Genomic DNA, 25,416 nt, shown 5'->3' with positions numbered 1-25,416 from the left:
CCATACACACTGAAACTGACAAATTCACTCATGCGTAATATCAGTGCAAGCTGAACTGGACCATATTTCCAGTAATGTGAACTCAACCACTGGCTTTTATATCAGCACTGATAACAGTAGAGCAAAACAAAAGTGGGTTTATGATGCAGAACTGGGAAAAAACAGTGCATGATGCTGGAGTTAAACTCTCTGACAGCTGTTGAGATGAAGGACCTGCAGTAACATTCTGTCTCACACAATGGATGCAGGAGTCTGTTACTGAAGGAGCTGCTCAAAGCAAAGCCCCCCACTGTGTCAAGCAGGGGGTGGGATGGGTTGTCCATGATCGATGTCAGCCTGGCTAACATCCTCCTCTCACTCACCTCCTCCGTGGTGTCCAGAGGGCAGTCCAGGAGAGAGCCAGCTCTCCTGACCACTTTGTTCAGTCTCCATTGTACTTTAGAATGTATGTTTACATTAAATGAGGACTGTGAAATTTGTCCCTCACGGCCTCCACTAGAAGCAGTTTGTGGCGCTCTTGTTCCGGACTTCATTGGAGGACAACAAAAATACCACAGGGCGCCATCACTTCCTCAAGATTGTGATTCGGTTCTTGTGTAACACTGTTTTAATAAAAAAAGGAGAAAATTTTAAGCTTCAAGTGACAATATTATAGTACCTTTCGCTAAACAGGCATCATGGACACATTATCCCCCTGTGTGACGTCCTACAATCATGATTTACACTGATTTACAGATTCACACTAATTACTGAAGAGCTCATCGCAATTAAAAGACCGGCATGCTATGAACGGCTCTGCCTTTCAATCAGCTCGGCAGCAACAATGTACACTGATGAGGACATGTAGTTAAAAAAAAAAATAAAAAAATCAGATAACCAGCACTTGTGTGTTGTTGTTGTTGTTGTGTGTTTGTTGATGCTCTGTAACCACATGGATGTCAGTTCACAAGTGGTCTTTGGAGATGTGTCTGATGCATGAAATAGAATAAACGTGCCGTTAGATATACAGTATGATTGAAATAATCAAAAGAAGAGATCAAACAGCTGTGAAGTGAAAGCCTGACACAGTTCAGAAAATAATCATCAGGTGATGACAAAATGATGAAAGCCATAGTTATTAGTTCTCAGTCTTAAAGCTGTTCTCACCAAATATTCATTATTAGTCAAAGTAACTTACTTAAGGGTTCATTAAGAAGCCCTTTGGGGCCTCATAACTCATTGAAAATATAATTAAACTGCTTTCAACAGTGTTTAAGTTGAGGTTTGGAAATTACCTGTGACACAATCACCATGTTGGGCAAAGGTCTTTTAACAGATGTGTAACAGATTGATATCAGATATGAGCTGATGACTCAAGTTCCTTCACCTTTAAAATGTCACCGTTGGCTCGGCAGAGGTATCAAAACAGATCAAAATCAATGCTGCTGCACTGATATTTCTTTATAGTACTTCAACACATGAGGTTGAAGATAACACAGTTTAACACAACATCCCTGCAATAAATAGTAATTCTATGAAGCTCATACTGTTTTCTGGCTGACACTGTGTCATATATGTGCTAATTAAGCTCTCTGGTTGATTCTGAGGCTTGTGAGGGTGTTCTGTTCCCTTATTTTGCAAGATCTTCCTGTTTTTTGTTCCCCTCTACACAAACAGGATGAGTATACAGATAACAAAGCCTTCTTTGACCTTCTTTTAATATACATTATAAGATTCACAGATGCAGTCATCCATGCAGGACCACGGTGTCTCAATGCAGCTTTTTGGTTGAATTGAATCGACTTGTTGAGGAAAGACACAACGCGTTAAACAGCTTTAGAAAGGAAGGAAGAGGTGGCATCAGCTCGTTGTGCACGCAGAGACGAGAGGAACAGCAATTCAGAGAAAAACCAAATCCGCCCATGTGACCATGTCTGGTTTCCTTCTGTTTTAGCATATGTGCCAGAACATGCTGTTCTCTCAATGAAGTCTATTTGCCTCTGTTATGCAACACATCTAGCAAAGAGAAGTTGAGCCAAACTAATCACTCTCCTCCATTTTCTCATTAATGCTGCCACTAATGATTTGATTGGAGCGATTCAGGACCACAGGACCCCTTTGCAACAAAGCCCTTTTTAAATGGTCTTAAAGAAACAGAGAACAAACACACTTTTTTACTTTGTTATTTCTTTTTATTGTGTAACTTTCTTACATGTTGTTACCTAAAACCCCCTGACAAAGATTGCTCATCTATATCTATTGCATCCTCATTTTATATACAGCTTAGCTTACAAATAAACAAAGCATAGATTATGATCAGAAAAGTGCTTTAATGTAGTGGAAGAAAGATCAAGGATTCACAAAAAGCCAAAAAAAAAAAAAAAAAACATTGCTCAGCTTGCTATACTGTACATATGCCAACAAACTGTTCAAACAAAACTTATAGCATATTTTATTCACAGCTAGCTGTGTTTTCATAGCTTCATTGTGATATGCTAGATATCCATCGTGACATATCTTAGAAATGTTGTACTCTAAATAGTACTACTGAGAAAGTGCAACCATAGAGGCAGCACACATGACATTCATTCAAAGTGAAACAGTGATACATTGACAGACTGGACATACGTGTACAAGCATTTCTGTGACACAGAGCTGCTCACAAAAAAACTGTTTCTCTGTCTAACAGAAAAAACACTGGAAGGAGCAGGAGAGGAAGCAGCTCCTGCTATGAAGAAAAGATCAAATCCAGCCATATTAAGTTCTGTATGTTAGAAAGACGCTTGCCAGGCTGCTAACTTGCAGTTTATACACAGGTTCTTCGGCTCTGCCCACTGATGGTTAAGTCCAATAAATGTTAGTACATCCATGCGAAACAGTTCCAAAGTCAATCAAACGTAAGACTCCTTGGCGTAAGAAAATTCCTCGAACACAGGCTGGCTACATCTCCGTGACACGACCTCGTGATGACCTGCAGACACAGACTCAGACATCGCTCTCTGGCGGAAAGGCCGCCGTTCAACAGTGTTGGCTTTATCCTGTGCTGCGTGAGCAAAACAGTCTATGTACTGATTGACGGAACAGGTAGGTGGGAAATCATAATTTACAGAGGACGGGCGGGAACTTCTCTCCAACGTGGCATCGTGCACAGTCATTGATCCGTACTGTGGAGGAGGGCCCATGTTCTGCACAGCGTACTCGTACGACGGAGGCCGGCAGGGCTGCCTGCTGTCCACAAGCTTAAACACTTCAATGGCCGACAGAGGGCGCGGTTTGTGCAGGAGCTCGGCTGGTGGATCTGCTTCGCTCTGAGAGTCCTCCTGAAGAGTTTCGCAAGGGAAGGAGTTTTCCTTCTGAGAGTCTTTCTTCAGGCTGCTCCTGCTGAAGGCCACCAAGCTCCCGGTCCTCAGCAGGGATTTACTGGTAGCTCTCATGGACTGCGAACGCCTCTTCACATCTGAAATCGGTCTGGCAATGTCCTGCTGAGCCTTTGGAGCCACCAAAGGCTGGTTGTTGGTGCTTGCTCTCCGGGGGCAGGCTGGCGACCCTACAGGTGAGCTGGTGAAAACGGAGCCCTCTGACTGATTAGAGGCAGCGCTCTCTAAGGAAGAGCATGAGCAGTCCCTGATGCGAGTGTAGGGCAGTGCATCCATGGTGGAGCTGCTGGTCAGTTTTGGAAAAGACAGCACCGGCCTCGCTCCACCTCGTCTTCTGAGCAAGAAGGAGTCATCTGAGATCTGCTTTTTCAGAGGCTGCTCCTCAAAGTCCCTCCTCTCCACTGAGCAGTCATCGTGGCTCCTGGCGTGGCTGCACAGGCTCTCAAGATGAGGTGAGAGGAGGATGATGGGCTCAGAGCAGCGACGGTCGAATGCCGGCTTTGTGTTGAAGATTGCATCAGCTGGCCAAGAGGAGGAGGCGTTGAAGCTGTGACTGAGGGAGGAAGATGACCCACGCTCTCCATGCGTGGAGCTGGCGCTCTCTCCCGCCTCCCCATCTCCATCTGGGTCGGTGCTGTCATAGGCAGAGTCATGGTGCTGAGAGGACACTGAGTCTGCAGTGGGAAAAGGAAGACATGATCAGGATCTCAACATTTATACAATAATTAATCTAATTTACTCAATTTGTGCAAACACCAAGGACTGTATGAAAATTACTACGGAGAAGTCGGGGTCAGAGGGTTGAAAATGTTTGAAAAGCAAACTTAAAGAACCCGACTTTTTAGATGTTTTTGACTCCGCTGATCTATTGGAATTGGGATACCAGATACTGTGACCCTGTGGAGGAACCTTGGTCTTGCTTGCTTTCATACAGCCCCTTGAGGGAGATGAACAGCAGAGACGTGAGTGATGTGTCAACGTACCGTCATCAGTGTCCAGCAGATTTGGGATGTTCTCCCCGAGTATCTCAGAATGCTGAATCAGGAACTGAGTTAGCTCTGTGACCTGCAGCAAATCAGAGAAAGAAAGAGGATGAGCAAAATTAACCATATCACCTTTCAGTACTGATTGAAAATTAGATAAAGAATTCAGAAATCAAAGCTGAGCGGATGCAGTCCTGACAGTGCAGTGCTTCTTCTGGTCAAGATAGGTTTTTTTTCTTTGCATTTAACTAAAGAAAGAGCGAACAAGTATGTGCAAGTGTAACCTTACTTATGAAACCCTTTGAGGTTTTCTGCACTGTGAACCACAAAGCTTCAAAGCACCAAAAGTGAGACAGTATATTCATAACGAGACTTTCTACCTTTTCAATCTTCTCCTTCTGCTCATCCAGCGGGGTGCCGTCCAGCTGCAGCAGCGTGGGGGCGATGCACACCGCCAGGTTGTGGGCGTCCATCTTGTTTTTGTCAGCATTCTCCAGGATGTGATGGAGGACGCAAACTAGATGCTGCAGGAGGAGTTTGTTGGCCCCTGGGAGCTCGTCTACCACCCTGGAGGGCGAAAGGGGGAAGGAAGAAAAAAAAGAGAACAGGAAGGAGACGTTACGTTGGCGCTTTTTTTTTCTTTTTTGGCTTAAAGTTTCTTCCTTCTTTTAAACACAAGACAGACTAAAAAAGAGAAGTGGGTTGTGTTCAGCCTACAGATGGAGGACACTGGTAATGCTGTGCCAAACTCCATTCAAAATATCCATCTATTTACATCTGACCGCATTAGCAACGAAAATACCAACAGATCCCCGCTCATGTACAAATGACATTTATAAAGAGGATGTGAAGGTCACAGTTGCAGGTCAATGGCACTTTCTAGATTCATTAGCAGGTATCGATTGCTTACTTTCTGATTTCTAGAGCTCTCTGTTGGGTGTCTTCCTTGTCCAGAGCTGTCATCCAGTTGTCATAAAGTTCAGACACCAGCAGGCTGCCAGGAAGTTCCTTCAGGAAGCTCTGCAAGAGACGAGAGAGAGACGGTAATGAGACACAGCACTTATAATTAGAAATGATCCGGTGTGATCATTAAAGGTGCTATCAAGCTAAACTGGTGCTTGTCGTTAGGATATGAGTAAAAAATGTGTGAAGTTGCAGGTATCAAAAAGGGAGCTTGCGTTGTTATAGCAGATTGAATATTAGTAGTGCAGTGGCAGAATGTAATGAAGTACAGCTAATTCAGACGCTGAACCTAAGTACAACCTAAGTATAATTCTATTTATACTTGTATTCCACCACATTTCACAGGCAAATGCAACATTAAAGTGAGGCTTAGTTTATATAATGGCTGTTGTTACTTTTGGTACTTATACACTGTGGTATTCCTACTTTTACTCTAGTAAACTATCGGACTTCTTCCATTACTGTAGCAGTAAGAGTGGCAGTGGCAGTACAGCAGGTGTAGCAGCAGCTGCAGCAGCAGTAGTTGTGGTAGCCGCAGTAATGGTTGAATTAACATAAGCAGTGGTCATAACAGTAGTTAGCAAATTAGCCAGTACTTTTATGTAATACATAAGGGGTCATACCTTGAGCAGCCCGACGAGCAGAAAGACTGGCTGACCGTCCATGTCCACCTCCATGCCGCTGTTGAGCTGATCCCTGATGTCCCTCATGTTCTTGCTGTTGCATGGCTTCCGAAACACTCCCTCTGTGGACGGGCCTTTCTTCCTCAGCAACACCAGCATCTCCTGGAGAGAAGATGGAGGGGGGGAGGTGAGATTATCACACGAAAAACAAAAAAAGAAGCTGCTGAGTGCATTTTGAGCCGATACTTATCAACGCGCAGCTCGTGCACTCACACAGTTTCCTGTCCTCGTTAACAAATTCTAAGAACTACTGTCAAAGGTCAGGTGCTTGTTTATTACTCATGCTCATAGAGGAGATCTCTTGTAACAAGCTGCCTTACATTGATTAAAACAAGAGAAGAAAGTCTAGGACCACACAAACACATGAGAGCAGACAAAAGAATAAAAACAGTTTATTATGGAGTTTAGCGCTTGAGAAACTTGACTGGCAAGTGGGAGTGATGAGACATCTGACATTTAAGACAGAAAGTCAACTCACTGTGACGGGTTTGGGAAGTGAGCTGTCATCTGGGCATATCTTGCAGAGGGGCTGTCCAAACAGCTGTGTCTTGGTGTCTGTATCAGATCGGCGTGCTTTGCTGATGAAACTGGAGCCTTTTCTGAGCTTCCTCACCAGTTTCCACCTGGTTTCTGATGAGAGCAGAAATGTCACATCCATCAGCTTATTCGAAGTTTTAGACCATATTTGCGGATGTAAGCATTTATCTAACGCCTCAGCTGTTTAGAAATTAGTACAACACAGCAACAAAACCAGCTGTGCAAGAGTTGACGGCAGAGTGCCAATGTGTCAAAAACTGCAGTTAGATTTCCTTCATCAGTTTCTGTGGTTGTTCTCTTTGGTCTCATTTTGACACATAGCAGCATTAATGAGCCCCTCCCTCTACCAAAAACTGCCACTTTCAAACTCACCAATGGGCGGCAGCAGCTTGTCCTCCTGGTTACTCAACTGCTTTGGCAGAGCACAGGTCTTCGCATCACCCTGGCAACAAAATAAAAGTGATGTGGCGATGAGCACGCAAGAGGAACAAGGGGAAGGCTTGTGTTTTCTCAATCACCAAGCAACGCGAAGCCTCGCCTGTCATGCCTCCTGACACGTGAATGAGTTAGAGTGAAGTACCGCGAACCACACCAGCAGAAGCCAACAATCAATCTGTTTTTTTATCAAGCACAAAATCTTTCTCATTCGCTTCTGAATTGTGATCCAACTGTATTTTTTTTTTTTCCAGCTTTGGTGTAAGAATTTCAGAAGTTGCACATATGCAGCTAATGTAGCCTCCTTTCAGCATGAGAGGAGAGGCGCAGGTGTCTTTCAAAAGCAGCTGTTTTGCATGAACGTCTTTGATCTGAAGAAACCAGCGAAAATGGGGGAGTTTACTTACATCAAGTGGCAACTCAATGAATCCTTCCATGCTACCTCCTGTTAGAGTTTTAGTCTGAAAGATAGACAGAGAGAGATTATTTAGTAAAGGCTCTTTGTTTTTTAACGTATTGCTTTCAGTCAGGCATGGCAGAGTGAGCAGCGAGAGACTTACTGTGACGCTGCCACTCAACACCTTCATGAGGACGTCTGGAGGGGAAGAAGCACAACCAACCCTCGCTTTTGCGTCTTTAATTTTTCTGTGACGAGACAAAGTGACATTTACTCGTGAATCCAAAGCCTTTGCACCCTCTGCACTCTTTGCACAGTCTGCATTTTAAAGCATAAAACGTCTTTTATTTGAAGTTTTGTGAATCAGCCCTAACAACGAACCAATTTAATGCTATGGAGTACATTTTCAGAGCAGCGGTGACACTGTTAACGCTGTTCTTCATGATTTCAATGCGCTATCTTGCTCCTCTCATCACCACAATATCCAAACCATTCATTAAAGCATGATTTTTCAAAATTCAACTGAAACTGATTATTGATTTAGCTGATGATTGTGCACTCCAGCAACACGATGTTGTCAGCAATGATCAAAATGGCTTTGCGATCTAACTCTCTTGGTCCAACTCTTCATCAGTCATGATTAGACATGAATGGATATTTAAGGCCATTTGTCAATAACATGCAGATTTTAAATGTTTAATATGAGAATAATGCTGTTTTCTTACCTGTGAAGTGTATCTAACCAGCGTTCTTTCACCTCAGGCGAGCTGTCGGCAAAATAACAGCATGGTACGAGTTACTAATCCACAGAAAGAATCAAACAGGCCAGCAGATAGAGTGGGAGGAATGAGGCCAAGTGTGCACCCACAGTCCCTTTTAACAGCTCTGGTGGAAACTGTAGCTCAGTCATGGGAACAGGAAGCAGCGTCACGGCGGCCCCCAACCAGACACCTTCCACTTCCTCCTTCGCTATGTTTGCTGTGGTTTAGCGTCCATCAGTGGAAATATGACGACAAAACACATACATGTGCCTACCTGTCCACCTGACAGGCTTCACCTTTGATAACCTGCAATACGCCGCGGCCTCCTTAATGCCGGGCAGCTTGCAGTGCCATATGGCCGTAATGTCAACATGTGAGCACATGGTTTCTCAAATATAGGTGTGAGTGAGAAGCAATGAAACTTTCCCACACTGAATCATCGCCAGAGCCAAAACGTTCAATCAGAAATCTCGTTTTCAAACAAAACAACTCAAAACCCTCCAGGGGATTCATCATCTTGGAAGACCACAGCGAGCCAAAAGCAGTTTTGTGTTGTTTTTTTATTATTACTTTGCAAGAAAGCGTGGGAGTCCATGAATAACACAAATGACTGCATTTCTCAGTTTGTGCCATTTAGTGCTTCTGATGAAACAGATATACCACTTACTGAGGGGAAAAGTATACTTGCATTGCTTTTAGTTGATAACATTGTCTCGACATGAAGTGTGAGACAAGCGCGCCTCATCTTTATTGTAAAGGCCAGTATTTCTAGATCAAGTCAGCTGATGTTAATCCCGTCACATGAAGATTGGTTTGGTGGCCAGCTCAGCACTTCCCATTTCGCAGCCTCTTGCGATGCTGCAGAGAGGACTTTCTCTTTGCTACTTCCCGATTTCATGAAGGTCACAAATCATATGACCATTTACTACAAGTGTGAATATTCCAGCAACAGCCTCAGATTTCATGACTGACAAAAAGAGACCGTCAAATAGTAAAGAGAAAGCATGTGTTTGTGAGTGTGTGTGCTTCGCTTTCAACACCTTTAAAGGAAGAGTTCAACATTTTGGGAAATACACTTACTAGAGTCCTTGCTGAGACTGAGTTTTATGATTTGATAATAATCTCTCATCTGTAAGGTTAATAGAAAAAAATATGGAAATATGAAGGCTACAGCCAGCAGCCAGTTAGCTTAGCTTAGCACGAAGACTGGAAACAGGTGGACTGAGTATAGCACAGTCCAGTCTGTTTCCAGTCTTTGTCCTATGAAAAGTACTGTAAACTCTGACATGAAAGATACTGATCACGGGTGGGTAGCTGGATCTCACAATGACAGCCACTTCCATAACGAGGACAGACTCAGAAACAGACTAAACACTCATCTCATCTCCCTCTGCGTTTCTTGATGAGATTTCATCTGCGGTTATGAAACGTGAAGGCAGAGTCGACTGAACAGTACGCAGATTCTACCGTTCCAACACGTAGCCGGATGGCTAATTGTAGCTCGCAGATATCAGAGTGACTACACACAAACAGTTTGTGTGCTGGGAGATTCCCCAACAGTCTGAGTGTGCAATCCAAAAACACAAACAACAGGAACTGAATGATTCCTTTAAAAAGCAGGTTGTGAGAGGAAGGATAACAATCAACTGAAGATCGTCACAGCCACACACAGAGTATACATGATCATGCTTGAGAAAGTGTATTCAGCCACAGGAGCCCATGCCAATCCAAACATTTAACGCTGTTTGTGTGCGAGTCATCACGTATGAGTCATGCTCACCGAAAACACACCAAACAAAAAGTGAGAGCCCAGGCCAGGACGAGGGTCACCCTGAGGTCGACATCCTCCGTCGTTCGCTCCTCATCCTCCGGTTCATCTTCAAAACCGTAAAGCCAGATGTCCTTGAGGCTCACTCTGTGCTTCAGGCGGTAGCTGCTGTTCGACCTGTGGAAACACGAGCAGAAAGGAAGGCAAAACCCATCGACTGCTTCCATTTCACCCAGCTTTTTTTTTTTTTTTAAAGATTGAAATGCAGGTTTCAGTTCCATAAATTTCTGTCTCAGTAATTGATTTTTTTTTAGCTTTGCTGATTCCCCATTCACTGTCGATTCCTGTACATGAAAACATGGAACAACAGTCTGTGATGCAAATGTTGACTGTCCAAGGGAAAATGTCTAAATTGCTCTTTGACCTGTCTTCAGTGCATCACACGTCTGAATAATCCAGCTTTAACCTCTCTTGGACACACATGGAGCTAAAATTTAACATTGGGACGTGCTTCACACACCACAGGAATATAAAGGAGGATTAAATGAAGCTTGCTGTCGAGGTGGATTGTGAATAATACCGCACTCTTTCTGTCAGTCAAGTCTTACAAAAAGCAAAAACAGTGACACAGAAGGGTCAAGAAACAGAATAGAAAAACAACTATGTGTCTGTACAGTATGTACAGATTAGAAAAATACTAAATTATAAGAGAGGAATCATCCTTTCCCCAGAACACCATCATACAGCCACACCTCTGAATTAAACAGCATCTTGACCCTCTTGACCTCTACGTCTTTACAATAATACAGGCTGGCTGACTGAAATGATAATGGAGTGGAGGGGGGGTTCCAAAAGGGTAATTCGGTAATTCAAGAGGTGTTTGATATATAGATAGAAAGAGGGAACTGACATGCAACTGACCAGAGGGGGGGGTGTAAGTGTGTGTGTGAAAGTCTGTCTGTGTGGCCCAAAATAATAATAAATAAAACAAAATAATAATAATTTAGATCTACCTTGGTCGGTCACATGATCCACAAGGTGCCCTCACTTTGCCATCGCTGCCCTAACGTGCCCTGTGCACGGTGTATTCTTGCAAGATGACTGACGAAGTGAAGTGAGCAATGAGCATCCTCTGTGTCATCCAACTCTGCACATACACCTCTCACAAGTTATAGCCGCAACTTAAGCACACACAGCGTGTGAGAGGCTTTTTTGTTTGTTTGTTTGTTTGTTTGTTTGTTTGTTTCTGTATATTTCTCCTGTCATGGGCAAAGTGCATTAGCGAGATATCGTGTTATTTTACTGTCAAGCTGTTTTTTCCTATGTTTCTAGAGGCAATGAGGCACAGACATGTTATTTTACTAAAACTATGCAATTTGCATATTCATATAATTTTGGACTATTACAGTATAAATACAACAATAATAGAAGAATTTGGAACCTTGCTGTCAAAGTTGATAGTCAGACTGAATAAAAGCACAAAAATAAATCATCAATCATTTAATTATTTTTTACTTTATTAATTTAGCACTAGGAATAATAAAGGGCAGATTATGAATGGATTAAATTCGTGGCTATACAGTACAATTTTTGAAAAGGTATGAAATGTCATATCAGCAGCAGCAGCAGCAGCAGCAGCCTCCTCACCAACCCCCTCAACAGAAGCTGTTTAATGTACCCCATCAGGTAAAACAGAGACTAGATTTGCTTTGCACTGGCCTCTAACAGATATATGAGGTGTGGACAATGATATGGTATGTTGTGATTCCATGTTACATTCTTTATGAATATGGGTTGCTACCATTCAACTGGTTATATTGCAAGGTATGTTTCTGTATGGTGTTTCAAATTCGTGCTCCATGTGCCCCCTTTTAACTTTGAGCACCTTCCCCTCCAAAGGTCTCTGCACGGCCCTGCTGTGAGGAATAAACATGGATGGATTAACACACTGGGGGAGCCGGGAGGAATTAATGGACTGAGGGCCTCCACTGATCTACCATATGCATATTATACTTTCCCTGATTCCGATGAATACTGGAAAACTAGTCTTGCAATACATTAATTTCTATGTGGTAATTAGATTGAACATACAATAACCTGAACACTGTGAGTGCCATTTACCAATACCAGCAGTATAATGATGTCAAATACATAACTCTTACATCTATGTTTTGGACCAGTCTGCAAGACAAAGACAAAAGATTATAGCTCACATTTTGGAGTGTTAAACTTATTTGGGTTCTTCTTGAGAGGAGGTGTATGTCAAGTTGGACTCGCCAAACTTAGTATACATACTGGAAACTGCTAGCCAGACTAGTTCAAAAACACACCTGCCAACACCTCTAAAACATACCTTTTTTATTAATTTACCACAGATATGTTCAAACCACCTATATGTTGAAACCTTACATTTCCTCACATTCAAACGTTAGGTATTTGGCGCAAAAAACACTTGGTTATGGTTAGGAAAGGACTGTGTTTTGTCCTAAAATACCCGGGTTTGTCACCGCAAAACACGGCTGGAAAATGTCCCAACGTGTCATTGAAAATACAAAGTATTGTCACCACAAACATGGCTGGAAAATATTCAGATGTTTCATTAAAAGTACTCGGTTTTGTTGTCCCGACACCTCGTTAAAAGCACCTGGTTTTGTGACAAGAAACACGGCTCGAATGGCGTCTGCCATATGAGAAAATCAGCTCGTACACATGTACCGGTAATCTGAGTGACATCACTTTGATACCTATTGTAGAAACATTGAGAGGATACGTATGAAACAAGCAAATGTAACGAATCTGTGGTTTGCAGAAACATACTATTCCAAAATGTATTATCTTCAAAGGAAGAAGTAGGCCTGCTCACAGTGACTGGAAAACTGAACTGGATTAGTAAAATCTGTGACCACTGAATAGTACCATTTCTCGAAGTAATGAATATATATATATAGACTCAAAAGACTCCAGAGTCTGTTTGTTGTATCCCAGCTGTGCGTACATACTGGAACAGTGGGCAGGTTGTGGTACAGAGATGAGTGTTATGGTCCTCCCACTCAAGAGGTATAAAACTTCCACCGGCTCTAATCTGACTAAGAGGAGCAACCAGTAAATACAACTTAAAGACTGTTTATAGTAATTTGTTCTGTTTGATTGTGTTACCTTAGTCTGGAAAAGCAAGGAAATCCTACATGAACAAATTAATAATAATATTAAAATTGGCAAAGTGATTTTAGATTGTTTTAGTTTTAAGATGAGGCCACTAATGAACCAGCACTCAGAAATGAATCACTGACGTATTTAGTCTGTTTTAAACGCAGCTTCGGCTGAATATGTGTTGAAATGAATACATTTTCTTCAGCGAGCGCCGTTGAGTTTCTCCTCATGTGACTTCGCTCAAAGGGAACCACCAAGCTTTCTTCTTCTAGTCAGTGGCTACACACAAACAGTCTGCGCGCTGGGAGATTCCCCAACAGTCCGAGTGTGCGGTCCAAAAATACACAGTTTGTTTTTACTTCCTCTTTCACTCTCCTGCTCCAACTGTAGGCAAACACATATGTGAACTTTTCAGCAGAAAGTTGCTGAAATACCACTTCAGCATCACAGCTGTATTTCCCATGCATTTAATTTTCTGCCAGTTGACTTAGTCGTTTCCAAGTAATTGTTGTTTTTTGTTCTCCGTGGACGCTTATTTGATTTTCTGCACATTTCATGACAAAAATAACTGATCATCACCGTCTATATTATGGGGTGTATATTAGAGACTTCTTACTTGAGTTTAGCGAAGACAATGACATCGCTGAAGAGGAACAGGTGTCTCTCCTTGGTCTTGGAGCTCTCTGTGACCTGAACGCACTCGTCCAGCAGCAGCTCTCCGTTCTCACTGGTGAGGCCGAGGACGAATGGACTCTGCTCCACAGAGACCCAGCAGGAAGCCTCCTCCCTGAGTGTGAGGACACACATAAATATGGGTGGGTGACAGGGACAGCCCACAGCCAGACCAGTCCAACTTTGGTATTTATGTACGTGAAAGTGAAAGACTGCATGCTTTTCAGGAGGTTTACAACATTTTCCATCCTCTTAGAGCCATAACACTGTGTAGGAGGCCATTGGAGTGTCTGAAATATATATTCTCACCTACGCCAAACAAGTGGACATTTTTGAGGGACAGGAAATGACTGATATACAGCATTTCATCCAGCTAAACAAGAATCAGTATGTTCGATTGACTGAAGATTAATTTGAAGACCAGAGGACTAAATAATAGTTATCTGACTTTGAAAACACATTGTGGATGAAGTTTTGGAAAATGTGTTACTTTTTTATAAACTAACAAGCATCCAGAGTAAAAACTTAAAAGGAAATAAAGTTTTACAGGAGCAAAGCCACACATGAACCCCTAACTCATGTTGTTTTCACACTGCACTGGTGTGGTTCTTCTTCATCTTTGGCTGGTCTGTGGATTAGTCGCTCAAGCAGGTGGCTGAAAATGTCACAGCTGACACATGTTGTCTGAAGAGAGAACGGCTTCATAACACAGTTCCACAGTAAACCACTTCTGGCTTTTTCACATGAATATGAAGAGTAACGATTTCCTGAAATGAAAATTTCATTCAGTACGTACTGTAGCACATTGCATAAGTTTTATATATTATTTTACATATATTTAAGAACTGAATTAGCATTCATGAAACTGCCTGCGGGCTGCACGGTGGCGCAGCAGGTAGTGCATGTGCCTCACAGCAAGAAGGTCGCCGGTTCAATTCCCAGGTCAGGCCTTTCTGTATGAAGTTTGCATGTTCTTCCTGTGCATGCGTGGGTTCTCCCCGGGTACTCCGGCTTCCTCCCACAGACCAAAAACATGCTCATTAGGTTAATTGGTGACTGTAAAATTGCCCCTAGGTGTGAGTGTGAATGGTTGTATGTCTGTATATGTTGCCCTGTGATTGACTGGCGACCGGTCCAGGGTGTACCCTGCCTCCTGCCCGTTGACAGCCGAGATAGGCTCCAGCCCCCCCGCGACCTCGAAAGGGATAAGCGGCATAGAAAATGGATGGATGGATGGAAACTGCCTGCCAGCTGCCATAAAGGATTCATCCCACCTTTTCGACTCTAAAGCTCAGATTGTCTCTTGAGTAAATGTAGGACTGATTCAGTATTTCACAACTATTACAGAGAGAAGAATTTATATTTGTGTATCTGAACATTGTTTTTCTTCTTTCTTTTTTTGCCTTCATCGTCTCAAGAACCACTCAGTACACGCCCATGGCACCGGCTCACATGTGGACACTGCTCTGCTTTAAAAAGCTTGTGAGCCACTCGTCAAGTTCACCCACAACTTTATCAGTCCCCATCAATCCAAACAGATCTCAAATCTGCATCTGTGCGGTTGACACCTCTTGTGTGTTTTGTCCTCCAGCAGGTGTGAAACTAGCAAACATCAGCAATGATGATCCCCTAAAGGAGGAACAATCACAACAGACTGATGAAGAGCCGCCACTTGTTTTGGAATATAAGCATTCACCGACTATAATACTACTGTGATCCTTCCCCAAATATCACAGTGAGCTTAGAATCATGTTTTAATTAAAAGAAAAATGTCAGATCCGTGTGAAGGCATCATCTACCCCAATGGATCTATACCTTGTCAATATCCTGATATGATTTTATTGTTGTCATCGCAAAGGAACACACGAGGATTAACAGATTTAAGCTTGTTTATTTGTTCGGTTGAAGTGGATGCAACTTTTGACTTTTTAAGGAGCGGTGACTTTAGACTCCTCCATTTTATGAGGGTGTTACCTCTCATCTCACTTGATATTTCACACTACAAAGCCTGATCTAATGATAAAATAATGTGGAATTAAAAAAGACTGCCGTGTCGTCTACAGAAGGTTCAGTGTGCATCAAATCAACACACATGACAAGATGAAGACAAGAAGTAAGAGTTGTTTGTTCTAAATGATTATGAAACCAGTTTTTGGTCATTGTTCTTCCCACTGACTCTGTGTTCAGGGCAGAAATTCAAATAGGTGCAGCACGGGTACTTTCCCTGTTACCCTCCAGGCCCACTGCAGATGACACGTACAAGGAGAACTTCAAACTCCAGCTGGGGGTTATTGCTGTGTTTAGACACAAACGGCAGAAAACAACCACAATGTAAGATTTAGCAGTGGCTGAAGAAGCACTCAGGCCATTTCAGCAAAAGTAGCAGTACTGTAATGTTACAGTACAAGTAAAAGTTCTGCATACAAACATATTAAACCTATGAGCCTGAAAATATGCTTGAAGTCCCAAAAAAGTACTCATTAGGCAGAACAGCCCATTTCAGAGTAATATATAGGCTACTGTATTATGTATCAGCGAAAAATGTTTCCCTCTGCAGTGGAGTATAAAGTGTAAAGTAGCACAAAATGGAAATACTTAAGCACAAGTAACTCAGAATTGTACTTAAGTGCAGTACTTGATCACTGATTTTAAGTAGTCATAAAAGCTTATAAATGCACTATTAACACAAAGCACTGCTAAGCTACTTAGCAACCCAATACTTTATAATAGTTAGTAATAGTTCAAGTAATAGTTGAACATTTTGAGAAATACACTTACTGGTATTCACTTTTCTTCAAACATTACATATGAAGTTAAAGCCAGGAGACAGTCAATGTTAGCTTAGCTTACAAGCTAGCCTCGCTCTCACTGGTAAACTAGAGTGAGGCAAGCCCAAGCTAGAGTGAGGCTAGCCCTAGCTTACTAGCTAAAGCGAGTTCTGTCCAAAGATGACAAAAAAAAAATTTTTTTAATTAAAAATGACAATGTTTAGCATTAAAGGTGTAAGTGTCTGGAACAGAACCAGCCGTGAATCCTCAGCTTGTTGTTTTTACACTTCTGTTTCTGTTAAAGTTCGGACAGAGCGAGTCTACCTGGTAAGCTAACTAGCCTTGTTAGCTTCATAGCTAATGGACAGATATTAGAGTGGTATTGACTTTACCTAACTCTCTGCAAGAAAATGAACAAGAGAAATGTCAGACTATTCTTTCAGTTTAACTAATAGTCATATTCTGATTAGTATGAGGAGTACTATTAATCAAGACTATGTCATAAACATTCAGAACGAGAGAAGAGGTGAGTGCTAGCATCAGCGCTCCATCCTTCATTTGAACATCCTCATTATGATAAAGCAGTTATTTGTGTGGAATTGTTATTTAACTGAATAAGTCACATATCGTTAATTATGTAGACCCTTTTTTTTTTTGGCGCGGTACGCTCTACGTCAAAGGCAGCCCACTACAGTGAAACTAACACCCACAGAGCCCCCCTCCTCATGGAAATGCACAGTGTGTGTGTGTGTGTGTGTGTGTGTGTGTTTGAGCGCTGAGTGATGGTGCGAGTGTGGGATGTGTCTGACTCTTTGTCGTCTTCTTCTTCTTTGCTTTGATGGAGTCGCCCACTGGATGCTCTGGTGGTCTGTGTGACTGCTGTGTGACAACAACTCTGAAAGGTTAACGAGCTGAAGGTCAGATACAGGAGGAGGTGATGAGGAGGTGATGAGGAGCCTACACACTAAGAGTCTGACAAGGCACACAGCAGACTGTAGGTGGATCAAACCAAAAGTTTGATTGAGTAACAATTGATTTTTTTTTTCTATTTATTTATTCTGTTCTCTACAAGTGTGGTTATAAATAACATTTAACAGTCTAAGTCCACAACTACCTACAAGCCAACAACATAAATATCAGAGACCATATTTAGTTATTTCGACTTTCTGTTGTTATCTAACTAAACTCTACACAGTTTGCAAACAGAGATCAGTAAATGTTCATCTTAAGTTTTGGTGTTCTCTTGCGCAATACTGGAGATTTTCATGCCTTTGGGCTTCTAAAAATCCCTCAAATTATACAATCTGCAAAGGAAAAATTATGCTTTGGTTTAACTTTTCATAACCAATGTCAACATTAAGGCCATAAGGGGTCAGAGTCAAGAGTTTGGGAACTTCCTGGCATACTGTATGCAGCCTGATGCCATACTGCTTTTGAGTTTATTACTGAATGTAGACAGCTGTGTTTCCATTGTGTCATATTGAGGGTAATCAGACAACTTCCTGTAAATTAATCTAATAATCAATTACAGAAAGCCTGAGTGTGAAAAAGTCAGCTTTCCCACAGTATGGAGGGCTGAAGGTGACAAGTTTAAATAGAAGACAGATCAATATCAGACAACCAGTCTTGTCCTTAGAGCCAGGGTGGTGTGAGGTTCAAGGGTTTGCGCTATGTGCAGGTCACTGTGTGAAAACCCACTCTGTGAATCCCCTGCAGGGACATCTGCGTCTGCGGCCTGAGCAGAGAGGGCTGTACTGCACACAGCAGCGGGGTGACATCAAGGCGACATCAGGACACCGTTCGACATGTGCTGACATCATGGGGAGGGGAAATACACTTTTCTTTATATGGTGTGCTGAGTGCTCCTCTGTGACAGCAGCGGAGGTGATTTGAGATTGTGTTCATATGTGCTGCCACCTGTAGGCCGGAGGGTGAAGTAAAGAGAGCGACAGACTGGATCAGTCTGAACACAACCAGCATGTCCTCCGTTAAGGCTGCACGCGAAACAGAAAGTTGCTAATAGTAAAATTAGAGACTTTACGTCTATGTAACTCACTCTGAAATGTGGTCTAGACGGGCAACAATTTCTTTGAATCAGACGAATGACTTCATTCTCAATTATTTTCTTGATTCATGGATTAATTGTTTGGTCAATAAAATGTCAGGAAATAAGCCTGAGGTGACATCTTCGAATGTCTCATTTTCTCAAGATATTCAAGAAACACAAAGAAAGGCAGCAAAACATCACAACTCAGAAACTGGTGGTGTTTCTGCTTGAAAAAATACTTCAGTGATAAATCAGATATCAGAATAGTTGCTGATTAATTTTGTGTTTCAGCTTTAGTTTGAATGATTTTCAGTAAACAAGAAAGTTCACTCCGTCTGGGCTCACGTCCAACTCTGGATCCTGAAGCAAGAATGCATGAATAAGCAACTAAAGTACAAATAAACACTGATATTTTTCTATAACTGATCATTAACTAAGAATTATGAGGAAATAATATTAAAACTTAACTCTGCAACTTTCCAAAATGATTCATCAATGGAATTATTCCAACTAAAAATATGTGATTGGTCACAGTGAACACACAAAGTAAACATATAATTAAGATAAATAGATATGAAATTAAGATATAATGTGAGGTAAAATAATGTACCTGACATGTACCCCCTGTAAGGTTTAAGCAAAGCCCTGACAAGACCATATATCATATTATGCTATTATATTCCATATCATACTCATCATTGCACCTGATCTGAGCAGCTTCAGGGAAAACAAAACACCGTGAAAGAAAATAATTCCTCAAAAATTCACCATAACAGACAAAACCTGCTGTGAGCACCTGTTTTATTACTTTTCAGATGACCCACATTTACGAACTGCGTCACCACCTCCTGTGGGTTTGAAGCCGTCACGTAGTCGGGCTGCAGGTTAGAGGCAGTCGAAGGTTTGGTGACAGCTGCATACAAAAGGTGAAACTACCTTGGAAAGTGGTGTTTATGTAACATCACTGACTTCATCTTGGAGAAAGTGTCCTTGTCTGTATGACACAGGTTTGACCTTCGACCTTTTGCTTTCACTTGAAAAAATCACTTCCCCTCCTCATCCCTTATGTCATGTGTCGATTATGCCGACTGTCACGTTGTTTTAGCTGCTGTAACCTGATCAGAATTGGTTCAGTTTGAACAAAATTCTGAAAATAAATTGTGAGATACCAGCTTTATGTCAAAATCCCTTAAGTGCCAGTAAATGGCACTTCTTTGTGTCTCCAGACTGCTTCAGGAAAATATGACGTGCATCAAGTGAAAAAAACAACCTTCCCCGGAAAAACAACTACTGACAGGATGCCCAAGCAACTCCTGCTAAACCATTCAATTGTCCACAGCAGACAGTCGACAAAGACTGTGATTGTGCTCGCTGCTCTCTGTTGGGACAGTATGAACAAGAGGCACGCATTGCACAAAACTGACGTATGTCCAGCAAATGTTGCAATGGATGGAAAAAGGTTTAAAACAATGAAACACACACACACCTGATAGGAGACCATGGCATCCCCAACGCCTTCCCAAAGACCAGTGACGGGGCTGAGCGTCGTCTGTGAGCCAAGTGCCTGAGGTGCTGTGAGAAAACAGAAAACTTTCATTTATCTGTTTGTCAATATGATAACAATGTGTTTTACATTTTAAACCACAAACACACACCATGCTGCATTTTCACACTTGCTTTCACATTTGAACTGGCTGTAAATCAGCAGCTGTGGGGGGTTTGACACAGTTCTCTTCAACCTTTTCGTCAGTCCATCTACAATATAAATGAAATATTTTGTCTCCATATGGTCACACAGAAAGTCTAATATCTCTGAAGTGAAGAAACTAGAATCATAAAAAACACTGACATTGTTCTTTTAAAGGTATAATTTCACAGTACACATAAGGCTCCATTCAGCCTTGCACAGCCAGACTATGAACATAGTGCAGGCTTAATTTTCACACTGATAATTGCTTTGGTATTTTCACCCTCCCCATGTTTTTGTGTCTGACTAATGGGGGCAATCATTTTTGAAATTGGTGACTGCTGAGACATGAAAAAAATGACAGAAGATGATTATTACTACTGTCGTTGCTTTGTTCTTCAGCTCCTTAGAACATTTCCAGAGCCAGACCTCAATGACGTGTTCATTTACTTTGATACTCAGGCAGTTAAAGGGCTTTGTCACCTGCTGTGCTACACTGGAGTGTGCATGCGTGTGTCTCTTATGCACATACAAAGACCCTTCCTTGTGTAGTTTGTGTGACCAATGGAAGCAGCAAAACAGGCAGGATTTCAATCAGGGAGAGAAACCAACAACAACAGAACAGGTGGTTTACTGCGACTGGAGACTCTGCGCAGAAAGGCACTTAGAGCATTACGTGCGTGACCATTCTGAAGCCTGTTTGGGTTATTTTTAACGGCAAAGATGAGGAAACATTTTAAAATAGAAGAAACCATGAATGCAGCTAAATACGCGTAAGAAACTCACAAGAAACTGGCCTCAAAATACCAAACCATTCAGACAGAAATTAGTCAGTGTCGTGTCTTCAAAAGCAAAATTTCCCCTCTAAAAATAGACACATAGGAAGCACATTAAATCGGGACACAAGCACAATTTTTTCAGCTACAGATATAGAGTCTGAGAACTGCACAGAGAAAGAAGATCCAAGCATCAGCTCACTCCATTTACCAAAACAGATTGAAATTGTTTCTGTTGAGAGGACAGATGGCATGGACACATTTGAATCCACCCGCCCGTGACAGTAACATATGGAGTCCTAGCAGCGTGTGATTTTGACTGTCTGCTTCTGATCGCTTGTGTGTTAGCTCGCCACTGCAGACAGGATTGACAGCAGATAATGTGTTGCCAAGAAACAGCGAGACCTTCACACTGCAAAAATAAGAAGCTTGACTTGGATCACAGCTTTAGATTAAGCCGCAGTATAAAAGTATATATTTAAAAAAGCTCACGTTAGTGTCGGCCTGTCCTCGGGTTACTTTAGGTGTACATCATGTGAGAGCTAAAAATGGTGGGTTTTTGCAATATCTTGTGGTTTGAAACATTTTGCAATGTCTGGGTTTGTAAAAACACTAATAAATCAAAATATATATATCAAAGGTATACATATCCACGGATGAATACTGTAAATGGGAAATGGAATAATCAGTGAATAATCTGGACACAAACTAGAGTAGATCACGAAAGCTAAATGCTAACATTTGACCAAATTAGAAAGAAATTAAACAAAAATGAACAAGACCACAGCCTGTGCTTTGACATAGCGCTGCTTTGAGCTACAGGCTAACATCAGCATGCTAACATGTTCACTTTGACACTGATGCTGATGTTTAGCTGGTATGACATGAATGTCGGTGACAAAATTTATGGCAGTCAGTCCAGTAGTTGTCAAATAGTTGTTGTTTCCATTTTTCCGGCATCCTTCTTCTTCTTCTCTGTTTATTATAGCTATGTGTAGTGTAGCTTATACTGCCAGCTTCTGACAAATCTACTCTTTGTGTGGCCTGATTTAATCATTTTTTTGTTTTTTCTCTTTGCGACATTCAAAATTTTGCTTAAAATATGCTTGACAATAGATGGAAACATGGGTAATGAGACACCTCAGTCTGGAGCACACGTCCAGCAAGGCTAACACCCAATCTGTTCTTTAATCAATCCTAACCATTAACTTATCTTATCTTTATCTTTAGCAGGAACAGCTCTCTCTCTCTCTCTCTCTCTCTCTCATACACACACACACACATGGACTGTTAATGTGGGTGAAAGAAAACAAACAGATTTTCCATCCCACCGGCTGCTCTTGTGCTCTAATTGCTGGACAAACTGGGTTAAGCAGAATTGAAGAAAGAGAAAAAGAGCCACATCAAACAAAAGCAGGAGCTCTTGACAAAGCATCGTTTCTTCTGCCCTCTGGCTCTGACGTCGGTTTCTACCCCACCAACAGCAGACGCTGATTGCTCTGGGTTGACGTGTTATCACACACCAACACCTCCAGATACTTCTCATCAGGAGTAACTGAACTGAATTCGATCCACCGCTCGGCCTGTTTCCTGTCACCTAATTACTGTAAAGTAGCACTAGAAGAACACAAAGATGCAGTTTATGCAGTTTCCTATTGTATCTTTACTCATTTGGCTGTCGATTCAGGGTACCGGTGGCCAGCTGGAACATATACAACAAGTCTTTTATTCCTCTCGTCATACAGGCATTGAACAGAGAGTTACAACGGGGAACATAAATGACAATCCTGTGGCCCTTTTTCACAACATGTCCTCATACCTGAAGGACTGAATAGGTTTTCCTGGATCTTCCTTTTTTTTTTTTTCCTTTTTAGCCTCTACAGTACATGCAACCACCTGTGAGAGAGAGAGCATGTGTCATCGGTCCTCATCCCAAGGACCAGTTCAAACCGCTTGTCATAATGTATTCTGACCTCAGTTTTGAAGCTCACGTTAGAAATTGCCATGGTAAGACTCTTTCTCTATCAGACCGACACAGGAAGAAATCTGCATGTTGCCTACAACACTGCATTGGTTGCATCCCTTTTAGAACAGATTCTAGGATTGTCTTTCATTCTTTGTTTCTAACTCGCTAAATTGCTGCTTTAATCTTGCTCGGCGAAGGACTTTGAGCTGCATGTTTGTATGTAAGGTGCTATATGAATACAGTTGGGTTGAGTTGAGTTGTCCTTATGTAACACAGCTTTCAAAACTCTCTCTTATATGCAGCAGCTGGTGAACATGATGCTGCAGTCCAGGTGGCAGATCCATGAGTCTGGAACAATTACAAAGCAGCATCTCATTGTCACCAACAGGATGTTTTCCACCTTCGGCTGTGGATGGCAGATCAATACTCACAGGGCGAAGAGAAGCTGCAGCATCATCATAGCTTCCTCTCCTCATTGCTGCAATTCCATAATCTGGAGAGTCCATGCTGGTGTCTCCGAGTATGTCCTCAGCCCCCTGTTATCCTGTCCTGTAGTTTGTGTAGTCAGTCGTCAGTTTATGCTCTGTAAGTAGAGGAGAAGTAGTTTGCGTCCCACTTTCAGGGCTCTGCTGTGGACGAGCCAGGGTGCGGCTGCAGAATGACGCCTTCTGTCCTGCAGGACAGCCTCTTCAAACTGCTGCTAATGAGGTTTACAACAATGGAGGCCCGGCTGGCACACAAAACAGGAGGGGGGGTTGTGCCCGACCTGGACCTGCAGTGCCAGGCTGATCCGAGCCCCTCGACTCCCCCCCCCCAAAAAAACATCCATCCCTCTCTCCATCCATCACAGCCTGTCCTGTTCCGCTCCAGTAGGGCAGCTTCCTCCCATAATGAGATCGCCGTGCGTCCCATCAGGGCCTGCCGCCTCGTCCCCATTTCCAGGCTAACGAGGGTGAGATGCCGTGACATTCAGTGCCCCCGAAAAACAGGGTCTCACAGATTCTCCCCATCCCCCCCGTGCATACATGAATAGGTGCACACACAGAGATATCCTTTTAGAGTTTAGCTTTTACAGCGCGCAGTCTACTTTCATGTTCAAGGTGATACAACACATGATGTACTGTGGCGGAGGAAGTATTCACATCCTGTACGTAAGCGAAAGTACTAATAAAACTATGTGAAAATACTTCATTACAAGTAAGAAAAGAAGGGTGTTACCATTCAAATGGGACTTGTTATGTCATTAAGGATCCAGTGTCTTAAAAACACAGAGGGGTCCCGACCAAGTGTCCATTTGTTACGAGTTGGGAGTGAAAATGTTGTTTCAAGGGTGCTGCTTTGTTGGTGGAGACCAAAAACAGAGCTAAAAGGAAAGTAAATATTAGACTTTCATTCATCAGGTTGCCAATAACAAGACTTGCTCCATATACACTATATATGCAGGTATATGTACGGACAACATATGTCAATCAAGTGTTGTGTTTCCAGTCAGTTCAAAAGCTCCCAAGCCCAAAAAGATCAGTTAATGCTGCTGTAACTCAAAATTTAGCTTTACATAAAAACATTTATGGTTCACTTTGTGAACCAAGAAATGCTCTACAGACACTCAAGGTCCCACAGAAATGCCATCAGCAGGTCAAAGTTTGTAACTTGACCAGTGAACAATGTCGACATCATCCTGATAGACTGGCACAAACTTTAATAAGCATTCATAATCCGGGGATGAGCTGTGATAACTTTGGTGATGATACCATGAAATTTCACAAGCGACTTGACCTTTCTGCTTGCATCATTCTCCCACATAACAAATCAATAATGTCACACTCATCTCTTAACACTTTTATGCTCCCAACACAGTGAAGCCCTTTTGATCTAAGAGGCTTTGACCTTACTGTGACGCCAACGTCTTCCTAGTTTTTCCACTCACTTCAACTGCTAAGTACCACAAACACACTTTGGACCTCAACTAATATAACAATGTATAGACCCAACTTAACCTACAGTTCCTTCACATTTGTGTAGCTAATCTTGCTGGTGCAAAAACATGACAACAGCCGGAGCCGTTGTCCTCAGTTACAAATCATATTACTTCATTTCCAATGCTTGCATCACAGAAAAACATGACATACTCATGCTCAGATTTGCGTCTCGGTTTCGCCTGACCTGCATCTATTTGGACTAAACTCCAGAGTTAACTTGTCAGCAGGGGACAGTCAAACAAACAAACAGAACTTTAGGCCTTTTGTTGGGAGCATTTTGAGTTGGTCCTGGCTCTGGAGGACTCCATTTAGTCTTGTTCAGAAAAAGTTAATGGTTTCCATCTTGTTGTCAAAAGCTCAGCATGGAGGCAATTCTGAGTATGTCGTTGTTTTCATCACTGGTTTGATCCCGGCCGTCTGCTGGACGGGCAGTGATGGGCGGCATTCTGCGGGTGCGTTCAGTTATTTGTCACTGCTGCAATTTATGC

The 25,416-nt window shown here is 42.2% G+C and overlaps 1 protein-coding gene across 1 annotated transcript; it reads right to left on the bottom strand.

Moving 5' to 3' along the window:
* Positions 1-2,176: 2,176 nt before the first annotated feature.
* On the bottom strand, positions 2,177-23,612 carry tagapb (T cell activation RhoGTPase activating protein b). Its single transcript, XM_070987867.1, has 14 exons — positions 23,381-23,612; positions 20,007-20,092; positions 13,650-13,820; positions 9,896-10,060; positions 8,080-8,121; positions 7,518-7,602; positions 7,365-7,418; positions 6,895-6,964; positions 6,464-6,615; positions 5,926-6,087; positions 5,250-5,359; positions 4,720-4,906; positions 4,340-4,421; positions 2,177-4,030 (listed from the first exon to the last, which is right to left on the bottom strand). Exons 1-14 carry the CDS (start codon positions 23,453-23,455, stop codon positions 2,871-2,873), a joined length of 2,601 nt encoding a protein of 866 aa, XP_070843968.1. The 5' UTR covers positions 23,456-23,612; the 3' UTR covers positions 2,177-2,870.
* Between the last annotated feature and the right edge of the window lie 1,804 nt (positions 23,613-25,416).

The sequence above is a fragment of the Chaetodon trifascialis genome, chromosome 19 (assembly GCF_039877785.1).
Source record: "Chaetodon trifascialis isolate fChaTrf1 chromosome 19, fChaTrf1.hap1, whole genome shotgun sequence".
In the NCBI taxonomy this organism is placed as follows: domain Eukaryota; kingdom Metazoa; phylum Chordata; class Actinopteri; order Chaetodontiformes; family Chaetodontidae; genus Chaetodon; species Chaetodon trifascialis.
Note: the sequence above shows the minus strand (reverse complement) of the source record. Positions and strands in the feature narration are given on the sequence as shown.

Coding starts and splice junctions, on each gene's coding strand:
- tagapb (XM_070987867.1), bottom strand. CDS start 23,455: ATGGACTCTCCAGATTATGGAATTGCAGCAATGAGGAGAGGAAGCTAT. Junction 20,093..23,380: donor CTGCAGCTTCTCTTCGCCCT/GTGAGTATTGAT, acceptor GTTTTCTCACAG/CACCTCAGGCACTTGGCTCA. Junction 10,061..13,649: donor ATTGTCTTCGCTAAACTCAA/GTAAGAAGTCTC, acceptor GTGTTTCCACAG/GTCGAACAGCAGCTACCGCC.